General features: G+C 52.9%; 1 protein-coding gene across 1 annotated transcript; it reads right to left on the reverse strand.

The window, feature by feature from the left end:
• Window positions 1–5,736: 5,736 nt before the first annotated feature.
• Window positions 5,737–11,372, reverse strand: XXYLT1 (xyloside xylosyltransferase 1). The gene is made up of 4 exons (XM_058187475.1): window positions 10,056–11,372; window positions 9,619–9,766; window positions 8,144–8,276; window positions 5,737–7,095 (listed from the first exon to the last, which is right to left on the reverse strand). Exons 1-4 carry the CDS (start codon window positions 10,476–10,478, stop codon window positions 6,699–6,701), a joined length of 1,101 nt encoding a protein of 366 aa, XP_058043458.1. The 5' UTR covers window positions 10,479–11,372; the 3' UTR covers window positions 5,737–6,698.
• Window positions 11,373–11,471: the final 99 nt, after the last annotated feature.

Consider the following 11,471-nt stretch of genomic DNA (forward strand, 5'->3'; position numbering starts at 1 on the left):
TCCTTTGCCTGTTGTCCAAGTATATCAATATCCTCTAATAAAAGCTTTACTCGCCTCCCACACAGTTCCTATAGGTGTCCCTTTGTACATATTAAAATCAAAAAATTCTTTCAACTGTTTCTTACAATAAGTTACATTATCCTCATATCTAAACAGATTTTCATTCAACCTCCATGTTCTACCACCTTTTTTCCCTTGTAATAATTCCATCCATACTGGGCTATGGTCAGTTAAACACCTCGGAAATATCTTCATTTTCTTCACCCTAGAAAGCAAGTCATTAGAAATTAAAATAAAATCAATACGTGAGAAAGATTGATGCCTATCGGGAAAAAAAGTAAAATCTCTCTCATCTGGATTCCGTAACCTCCATATATCTCTAAACTCAAAGTCTTCCATCATTTCAAAAAAGGATTTTGGTAATTTTGCATGTATAGGTATCTTCTTGGAAGAGGTTCTCTTATCCTTCTTGTATCAATTACTCCATTCCAGTCTCCTAATAAAATAAACGAACTATAATCCCAGAGGTCAACCTCTCATGTAACATTTTATAAAACTTTTCTTGTTGCTGATTAGGTGCATAAATACCTATCAACAAAGTCTTTTGCATCTATCACCAGTTCAATAGCAATAAATCTTCCTTGAATATCTGCCTCAATTAACTTAGCTGGTATATCCTTCCTGATATATACAACAATTCCATGCTTCTTTTCCAAAGCTGATGCAACAAAATTTTACCTAATTTTGAATTAATTAAATATTTTTGGTCTGATAATTTTATATGTGTCTCTTGCAAACAAATCACATCATTTTAAATTGTTTCAAGTAGTGAAATATTTTCCTTCTTTTCTGAGCTGAATTCAAGCCATTAACATTCCATGACAAAATTCTATTTGCCATTACTGGCCTCTTGAAGCTTTGAAGCAAACAACGGAAGATCCTCCTCTGGTATCTTCCGTCTAGCTCCTCCCACAGCTTCCATACTGGGATCCTGACTTTTACTTTGAGACTGTTGCTCTTCTTTACGCTTAAGAGCTCCTCTTGTCACCCTTTGCTCTTGTGGTTCCTCTAATACTGGCAGCAATAAAGGCTCTTGGATCACCACGCCTTCTTGAATCTCTTGAAGTTTTTCTATCACTTCTATTTCGACTTTCAAAACTGTAGAAAGAAAATCCTTTGCCTTTAAAACAGTGTCAATTCTATATCTCCTTCCTTGATAGAATACTGTCAGTCCAACTGGCACCTCCCATCTGAATTGAATCTGATGTTTTTTAAGTTCTTGTGTAAAAAAAACAAATTCCTTCCTATCTCTTAACATCTTTGAAGGAATCTCTTTCAACACCTTCAGCTCCTGTTCTCCAATTTTTAAAGTTGTCTGATATGAAACTTGCAGAATCTGATTTCTCATAGTCCTTTTCACAAAATAAACCACAATGTCCGAGGAAGCTTTCTCTGTCTTGCAATCCAAGAATTAACTCTATATATTTTATCAATTTGGTAAGCTACCTCTTGGGGTTCCACTTCAATAAATTCAGCCAATGCTTCTGATATAATTTTTCTTAAGTCTTCTCCTTGCTGTTCTTGCATACCACAAATTCTAAGAGCTCCTTCCATAAGTTTATATTGTAATATCACAACCTGATCTTCATTTTGATCCACTTTTTTCTGAACACCTTACATTTTATCTTCTAAATGCTTATTTGACTGAGAGATCTGTTGCATTTCCTCTTCCAATCCCTCAATTTTTTTACTCAGTCCTTGAACTGCCATGAGAATATCTTCTCTTATTTTTGCATTAAAATTCTCCATCATCTCTTTTTGCCTATCTTCAGAAAGTTTTAATTGTACTTTCAATATATCCTCAAGACTTGGTTCAGATCCCCTTCTTCCAGAAGGCTTTAAAGGTTTAGCTGCCGTTCTGTCTTCAAAAGAATCAGGAATTTAAACTTAACAACTTTCTTTTACTCCATTCAATATAAGAGAACTCCGTTTGTAACAATCCACAAATAACGCTACTTTGTTGTACTAAAAAATTTTACTTTCACTTTCAGACGCCATTTTAAAAGTCAATTAATCAGAGACAAAGAAAGGTTTCAGGTTTCAAAAAGGGAGTCGGTATACTTGCCGTGTTGATTCTACATCAAAGATCGAACGCTTGTGAAATTCCCGTCTGCTTATAAAATCAATCAATTTAATAAGTCCTTTTGAGCAGAAGTGACTCTCCTACTCCTTTTTCCTGAAAAAAAACAGGAGCGCGTTTGAAGTTGGAGGTAGTGGAATTCGGTGGGATCATAAATCCAGGAAAATTCGCTCTTAAGAGCAAACCCGTCTAGATCTACCACTTTTCCACAACTCTGCATAACCCTCTTATGCCCAAAGGGTATGCTAAGCTCAGTGAACAGTGATTTATACTGTTTCACTGACTTTTACGATCTTCTAACGCGGAGTGCCCTGTTAGGGCACCCGGCAGGAGCGGTGACGTCACTGGAGCCCCGCATATAAATCTTTTTTAAAGCCTGGAAACTGACCAGTCACCAAAGCAGAGACCCTTAGTGCTCTCCGGCTGAGCTGGGCAGCCAGAACAGGCACTGCCAGCAAGACCCCCTCCAGCCAGAGGGAGACCACCAGCAGCCAGAACCCAGCCCAGCAGCCCTCCCAACTCCAGCCCAGAAGGGGTTCTTCTAGCAGTTTGAATTTGGGAAAGACCAGACCAGAGGGGCCAGCACAAGCAACCACCCACTGCAGCAGAACTGGCTGGCTGAGTTCTCCATCTGAAGCTCTCCTGAGATGCAGCAACCACCCACTTAGTTTTGTGCCACTTGACAGGAGGAAAGGAACTGAGGCTGCCCCACCTCCTGCCCATGGCCAAGACCTGCAGTTTGTGCCTGCACCAGCTCACTGGGGGACAGAGATGGGGCCGGGCGGGGGAATCGGCGGCCCGTGTTTGATCAGAGCTGCAAACTCTTGGGAACGATTCTGTGGAGCCTTGCTGTAGATGTAACTATTATCACCCAGCTTCTACCCAATGGTAGCTGGGTGGGAAGGACCAGAGAGGCTGTGGGTTCAAGGCAGGGGTGAAATGCAAAATTTGATACTACTGGTTCTGTGGGCGTGGCTTGGTGGCGGGTAATGTGACTAGGTGGGCATGGCCAACTTTTTTTTTTAACTTTTAAAAGCATTTTTTCTACAACCTCTTTGGCCAAAGAGGTTGTAGAAAAAATGCTTTTAAAGGGTTCTGATGATCCCAGCTGAGTCGTGTGATCATCAGAGGCTTTTTTTTACTTTTAAAAGCATTTTTTTTTGCCAAAGAAAAAATGCTTTTAAAAGTTAAAAAAAAAGACCTCTGATGATCACGCGCCTCAGCTGGGCATGGAGGGTGGGGGCAGGGATTTTTGCTATCGGTTCTCCGAACCACCTGCCACCATCACTACCGGATCAGGCGATCCGGGAGCATTTCACCCGGTTCAAGCTGTGGAGCTCCATCAGCCGCAGAAAACAACCCAGTTGGATCAGGTCAAGGACCACCTGTCCCATGTACTTTTCACAGTTAACACCCGGGGGCTCTCAGGAGCCTCCAATCCCCTGGAGACCTCGTCTCCTCGCCCCGCATTGTTTCCTTGCCCCTGGTACTTGGGGCAGGTAACCCTGCTGAATCTTCTTGACCAACAGCCCTTGTTTAGCCCAACCCTCCTGAAGTCATCAGAGTTAAGAGGCCATCACCTCATCTTGTAGCAAATTCCATGTGTTGATGCTTTTGGAATTTTCTTAGGTCTGTGCCAAGCTGCTTCCCCTCAGCTTCATCAGCTCAAGTCTGTGAGAGCTTCTGCTGTAACTCAACATGTCTCCCGGTGCTCAAAAGGCTGCTGCTTTTCCCAACGCTCCAAAAAACCTGGGGAAGACACCTGGTCCCATGTGGTTGGAGGGGGAGATGCTGACTATCCGGCACCCAGCCATGGGACACAAGAGGTCTACATCACCCTCTCATTATTAGCCAAGGAGCCTCTACGGCCGGACTCGGCAGAAGGGCCACAGCCAAATGACCCCCCCCCCTCCAAGAAATGCTCACCCATCACTAGGCTCAGTTTCCGGCAATGGCTCTCCCTCTCAGGCCCACCTATGCCACACACTATCACAACAGCCTGCCCTCTTTTGTGTCATCATGGCTTAGGGCCCGGGTACTTACGGGACCGCCTGCTGTTACCTCATGCCTCCCACCGACCCGTACGCTCACATAGAGAGGGTCTTCTCAGGGTGCCATCCACCAAGCAATGTCGGCTGGCGGCCCCCAGGGAAAGGGCCTTCTCTGTCAGAGCCCCTACCCTTTGAAACAAACTTCCCCCTGGTTTGCGCCAATTACCTGACCTTCGGACCTTTCGCCGTGAGCTGAAAACGCATTTGTTTATTCAAGCGGGACTGGCTTAAATTTTTAATCTTAAATAATTTTAATTGGGGTTATTATTTTTGAATTTTAAGGGTTTTAAATTTGATTGTTTTAAATTTTGGCCATTTATGGAATATGCTTGTTTTAAGTCTTTGTTTTAATTGTATATTGTATTGTTTTTATAATTTGGCTGTACACCGCCCTGAGTCCTTCGGGAGAACGGCGGTATAAAAATCTAAATAAATAAATAAATCCGGGTTTCAGTGATGCCCAGCCTCCCCTCCGATGGAGCTGGTGTTTTTCAGGAGCCTCTGGCCCAGCCAGAACTGCTGGATCCCAGGCACAGCAGCAAAGGAGAACCCCCCCCAAATTCAGCAGGACCATTAGAGGTGGAGATGCAATGGAATTGAGGAACCAGGTGCATAAACTAGGCACAGGGTGGCTGAGGGCCAGAACACCAGGCCCTCAATAAGGAGAGGCTGAATTCTGCCAGCACTCAGCTGCACCCCCATTCTAGTGACCAGCAAATCAAATCCACCCCCCCACCCACCCTTCAGTACAAATTTAACTCAAACTACCCCACCCCATTTTGGCCATAGAAAACTGTTTCCCGCCCCACATGGGCTAACTGAACAAAAGGCAAGCATGGATCCCATAACTCGACCAGGGGCCAGAGGATGGCTCCAAGCTGCAGCTTCTAAACATCCACCTGCACTTCGTTTCCCAGAGCCAGGCTGCCTCTTCATTGTGCTGCCCAGACAATAGCAGCTCTGGGAATGTCCACATCTGAGCGAAGGATGGGTCTTGAATGACACCAAGAACAGAGGGGCAAAGCTGGCTGCAGGTCTCCTCTTTGCCAGCCAAATGGCTTCCCCCTTCTCTACTGACATTCATCCGTTCCCAGAGATGATGTGGGCCTTAAACGCCACACCTACACTTGTTACAAGAGGCCTCCACAAGGGGTGCAAATGGCCAAAGTTGTCATTACACAAACCTGGAATTTGGCTTGAGGGTCCGGGGTTGCTACCTGACCCCTTGCACGCCCTCCTCCCTGTTGGCTACAGGGCAGTTTGATCCCAAGGATGCACAAGAGCCTCTCTGCAACCAACAGCAAGACCCTGGCTGTGGGCAGCATCCCTGGGGGTCTTCCTGTGCCACAAGGCAAGCAAAGTGGGCTGGGCAAGGGGCACTCGGCTGTTCCAAGGGCTCCTTTGCTGACCACTGGGACAGCTGCACCAGCTCTTCCGGAAGGAGAAGGTGCAGCGCATGAACAGCAGCTGGTCTGTGGCTGGTCCTCATTCTGTGGCCCTCCTGGCTGTTTTGACTTGGATAAGCAAGTGGCTGCAGGCAGAGGGTGGTAGTAGTCCTCACAATTTTATTGCAAAAGGTGGGACAAGCCACGGCATCCCACCCTTTACCTTCTCCTCCTGCTTGGGGGCGAAGGCTAGGCCTGCAGGCCACTGAAAACCAGAGACCCCCTTCCACGCACCCAGCCCAGGAACCCAGAGGCAGCTCCAGCCAGGAGTTCAAACCAGCAGAGGGTGACTGAGAAAGTGCAGAGGAGAGCAACCAGGATGATTAGGGGACTGAAGAATAAAACATACGATGAATGGTTACATGAACTGGGCATGGCTAGTCTAGTGAAGAGAAGGACCAGGGGAGACAGGATAGCCGTCTTCCAATACTTGAAGGGCTGCCACAGAGAGGAAAGACTCAAGCTGTTTTCCAAAGCACCTGACGGCCAGACAAGGAATAATGGATGGAAACTGACCAAGGAGAGATTCAATCTAGAAATGAGGAGGAACTTTCTGACAGTGAGAACAATCAACCCATGGAACAGTTTGCCTTCGGAAGTTGTGGGAGCTTCATCACGACACTTTCAAGAAAAGATTGGATTGCCATTTGTCAGAAATGATATAGGGTCTCCTGCTTGAGCAGGGGGTTGGACTAGATGACCCATTAGGTCCCTTCCAAATCTGTATCAGAACCAGATGGGATGGCGGCTTGGGGTCCCCTCCACGGAGGCGCTCTAAGCATGAAGCCCAGCGGCTGCTTCTCCAGGCCCAATATGCTCACTGATACGGGCCCTTCTGCCTAACATCCCCCCCACCCCCGGTCTGAGGGCCAGGTGCAGTTGCAGCTCCAGGCAATGGCTCCTTCCCAGAGAGGAGAGCATGGCCCCCTGCCATCCCAGGGCAGACGGCTTGGGCTGCTACGGGACTGTTTCTCGGAAGGCCCCAGAGGCCACCTCCAATCTCCTCACTGCTGCACCTCAGGTCCGACCTGCAGCAGCCCCCACTGCCCCCCCAAGCAGCTGCTACTCCGCTGGAATGGGCGTGTTGCAGTTCCCATGGTAGAGGCGGACGTGGCCATCGCAGCGGAAGTAGCGGTCAAAGACGTCGCTATAGCCGTGGTCACGCCACCAAGTGCAGAGCTGGCGGTTCCAGGTGCAGTCCAAGATGTAGAACAGCTCGGGGTGCTCCATGCCCACTAGGGTGAAGAAGTCCTGGTCCCCCAGGTGGCCCTTGAAGTAGAACTTGCTGGCCAGCTGCTGCACCACCGCCGGCTCCAGCAGACGGTTGTAGCGCTCCGACTGACGCATGGCCTCCAGGTCCAGCAGCAGCACCCCACTGTTGAAGCCGGGCAGCCCATCCGGAGGTGGCTCCCCCACCTTGGTCCCAGGATGTTCCTGCCGATACTGCCAGAAGATGTGCCTGGGGGAGGGGGAGGGAGCAAGACAGGTCAGTCCTGCCCACAAACGAAACTCTGGGCGAGAGAGCCTTCCTGTCTCCACGAAGGGGGCGTTTCCAAGGTTCAAGCTCTTGGGTGCCCCAATCTGAGAAAGCCACTAGTGCACCAGAGACAGTCGCTGCCTGCTTGCAAAATCATGTATTTCCCATTTCCTCCCTCTGTCACCCGCAGGTGTGTAGGAAGGCTTCATGCCACTACTTGCCAGGGGACAATACCCTTTGCCTGCAGATGGCACGCTGCCCACAGGAAGGGCAACCCAGCCTGGAGCAGCTCCCAAAAGGAAAGAAAGAGGGGCAGCAGCAGGCCCAGGGAAGCCCTTGGTCCATTTGCAGCAACAGTTTCCTTGTAGGTTGAAGCAATGCATCTCTGTGCCCTTCAGCAGCGATGGGCACAGAATGGCATGCAGCCCAGACCCTAAAGATACATCGCCATGAGGACCAAGAGCTTTAGATGGCTTGTTTACCAGGACACCAAGGCTCTTTCTCTGACTAGCCCACTCCTGTATCTCAGTGGTGCCTTGGGGAGGGGGGGAGGTCATTTGGGCATCCATGGAATTACGGTGTGTACCAAGAGGCCTCCATGGGTAAGTCAAGGTCACCACAGGACCCTGTTTGGTCCAGGGAGGCAAGTGACCAAAAGCCTGTGGCTGTCCCAGGAGCCGGGCTTTCCCCTGGTACCTGCCTAGCCTTAGTCTGGCTGCACATTCGCCTTCCATCGCCTGGCTCTGACACTATGCAGGCTGTTCACCCAGCCTTGTCTGCAGGCTGTGAGGCAGCTTCCGCTTGTTGGACAGGGGAGCCATCTGAGACCCCCGTGCCCTACCAGTGCCCAGTAAGACTCCCCCCACATCTCCAACCCCTGGCAGACACACAGACTGCTTGTCTACCCCACGTAACACTAGGGTCCTTCTGCCCTGTGGGCTTCGGCTGACATCTAGCAGCTCACACAGTCTCCACCATCCTCAGGAGGAAAGGGCCGGGAAGAGGCAACATGCCAGGTGTGGTTACATACCGGTAGACTGGCTGCATTTCTCGGGCGATGCCAATAACCGCTCCTTCTGGGAAGTTGTCAAATTCTTGAAACAGTTCCCGGATGTTAGCCCGGTACTCCACATCCAGGTCCACCTGTATGATGCGTGAAACCTCTGGAAGGGCAAAGAGAGCTGGTAAGACGGGAGCCTCTGTTGCCTTCAGCGCTTCCAGCTGCTAAGCAGGGGAGCCACCCCCAGAAGACTAGGTCAGAAAGGAAAATGCCCAAAGGCAGTGATGGCTAACCTTTTTGCCGTCCTGTGCCAAATGCGCGTGTGTGTGTGTGTCACATGCGCACGTGCCCACACCCATAATGCAATGCCCCCTGCACCTGTCCGCCCCCCTGTGCCAGCCCACCTTGATCCTGGCAACTTACCAGAGGAGCAGAAGCAGCTGGGCCTGGGCTGCGTGGTCCGGACAAGCGGAGAGAGTAAGTGAGGACCAGGCGTGGGCAAGAAACCAGAGAGCAGACAATGCAGCCAACGGTTCAACCTCGCATGTGTGCTAAGAGGAGCTGCCCAGTAAGCATATGCATGCCGGGAAATGAACTTTCGGTTTCTAGCACACGCATGTGCAATGGCTAGCTAGTCTGGTTACTGGCGTGCATGTGTGTGCGACAATCAGCTGGCTGTCTGATCTTTGGGTCTGATCATGTGCACCAGTAACCTGGGAGAGGAATGGGCGACGCCGCGCATGCCAGGCATCCTGCCACAGGTTCACCATCACAGCCTAAAGGGTCACAGATGTCCTTTCAGCAGCTAGGCGGGGACTTCTGGGGGGCAACCTCAAAGCACCTGGAGGGACGTCCACTGGGTTGACCAACTGGGCTTCCCGAGGAAGGGGCCTGCCTTTTCTCCCCCAGCCCTTTTCTCCACCCGCAGAGGAAACACTCTGACTCTGGACCTTGAATGTCCAATACCCTCGGCTGGGTCTCCTGAAGGGGGCAGGGGGGGCTCAGTGGCCGCCCCTGCCCTGGCTGGTCTCCCCCGGAACAACAATCAGCAAAGTAGAAAGCATGCCAAGGACTCCTCTCTGCAAAATACATTTTCCCAGAGGAAAACGAATCGTCAAAATGTGACCATTACACATTCAAGAGGAAAGAGGTGATTCAGATAAGGGATGGAAAAAGCCCCCAGACTCCCAGCATCCGAGAAGGTCTTAACAGGCATTTCCTTAGACACCTCTGTTCAGCTCCAGTGCCTTGGGATTCCCCCCCACCCAGCGTCACCCTTCTGCAGGTCCTTTTTTTTTGGGGGGGGGGAATACAGCCTCAGCTAAGATGCTACAAATATTTCTTCAAGTTTATCCTTCACAGCTGGTTAATTCACAGAAGTCCCCCTGGGCTCCTCCTGATTTGGAGCTCCTTCTGTGGTGGCTCCAAAGGAGGCTCTGAAGAACAGAGGCTCCGGAGGACAGCAGGCAAACGAGGGGCACCGATGCCCCCCAGTTCCCACTCACCTCTGGGCATGATGTGGTGCATAGCGACCGAGAGGAAGAAGAGCGAGTCCCCGTAGTAGCTACCAGCCCCCGCACTGAAGAGCTTCTGCATGGCCTCCACCGTGGGCTGCAACTTCTGGGCCAGCACCTCCAGGTCGTGGAAGACCACCTGCCGGGCAGAGGGACTGTTAGGGCAAAGGGGGGAGGATTTCCCCCAACAGGGCAAGAGAAGGCAAACCCCCCCCCCAGGCTTCTTTCGGTGCTGTCCAGACACGGCAGTTAAGCGGCCGCTTGGAGAAGCCGAGAGGCCAGCAACTGAGGCCGAGGGCGGAGGAGTCCCCGTCCCGAAGGCAGCCGAGCTCGCCCGCTCCCGAACCCGGGAAAAGCTGCCTCTGCGCCGGTTCACAGGGCCCGGTGGCCGACGAAGGGGCGAGGGGAGTGGGTCCCCCCCGGCCCACCTTGTACTTGAAGGCGGCGGGGCGCAGCGCCTGTTGGAGCAGCTGCCGGGCGGGGCTCCTGCTGGGCCCATCGCAGAGCAGGTGCAGCGCCAGCGCCTCCCGCGGGCCCAGCTTGCCGAAGCGCACGAGGGAGCGCAGCGCCGCCGCCGCCTTGGCCCGCAGCGCCTCGTTGCGCTCAGCCTTGGCCAGCACCGCCAGCACGTGCAGCTCCGCCGCCTCGGCCCGCAGCAGCTCCTCGCCCGCCTTGGCCTTGCTCTCCGGCGCCGGGCCGGCGGGCGCCGGGGAAGAGGGCGCCGGGGGCGGCGGCGGGGCGCGCCGCGCGGGGCCGGAGCCCGCGTAGTAGAGCGCGCAGGCCAGCGCCAGTGCCACCGCCGCCGCCAGAGCGCAGGGCTGGGCGCGCAGCACCGCCGAACGACGCGCCATGGCCGCCTCGCCAGCACCGCCCCCGCCCCGCCCCGCCCCGGAGGGAGGAGGAAGCGGCGGCTGGGGCGGAATCCCGCTGCCTGGACCGGGAGCCTCTCCGGAGGCGGCCAAGGCTCCACTCGCCGCCGCCGCCGCCGCCGCCCTTGTGCGCTTCTGAAGCGGACCGCCGAGGGCCGCGCTCGCCAAGGACTGATATGCGGAAACGAATGGAAGGAATTCTGATGCTTTAAGCGGAGAGTCCTTGGGTTTCCCAGTTGCCTAGACCCCGTCGCGGGTGGAGCGTGGGAGGGGAATGCGCTTCCCAGCCCACCTCCGGCCTCTCCCGGGCCCCCCCGAAGGGTCATCTTAGCCTCCTGCTTGGTCTCCCAAGGGCCTCCTGAGCACAGGAGTGGGGCAGGCTCTCTCGCTCCCACTCCGGGGACGGAGGTCGGCCCGGGCGGGGCTTCTCCGAGTCCAGCACCGGGACCTGCTTCGGGAAAGGGGGAGACAGCAAGTAAAAAATGCCAGCCTTGAAAGGAACCTGGGCAATGCAAGGGCCAGAAGGTTCTTGTGGGTCACACGGTAGCTCTGGGCAGCCCCGGTGGGTGCAAAGGCCTGCGCTGCATCATCCCCCTTGCCCAGGAGAAGATTGGGAGATCCTGGGGGCTTCACCCCCACCCCCTTTTCTCGAGGCTGCCCCAAAACCTTCACCAGACACATCCGCTCTGCAAAGATCAGCTGGGAAACCTGGTCCTGAAGGCCAAGGGCCAACCTGGAGGGAGGAGCTGCTGCCCGGAGGCCTTGGCAGAGTCCAGGAGGCCGGAGCCCCCTCCTATCCCAGAAGAGGCCGTGATTGGCTCATTCTTGCCCCAGAGGGCAGGGCCAGAAGCCAAATGATGAAAGCACAAGGAAGGAGCCTTTGGAGGGGCCCCCCCGCAGTGGTGCAGGGGGCCCTTCTTCCGACTCTGGAATGCCAGGTCTGCCCTGTGGCACAGGAAGACTCCAGGGTCCCTC

Source organism: Ahaetulla prasina, chromosome 6 (assembly GCF_028640845.1).
Source record: "Ahaetulla prasina isolate Xishuangbanna chromosome 6, ASM2864084v1, whole genome shotgun sequence".
In the NCBI taxonomy this organism is placed as follows: Eukaryota; Metazoa; Chordata; class Lepidosauria; order Squamata; family Colubridae; genus Ahaetulla; species Ahaetulla prasina.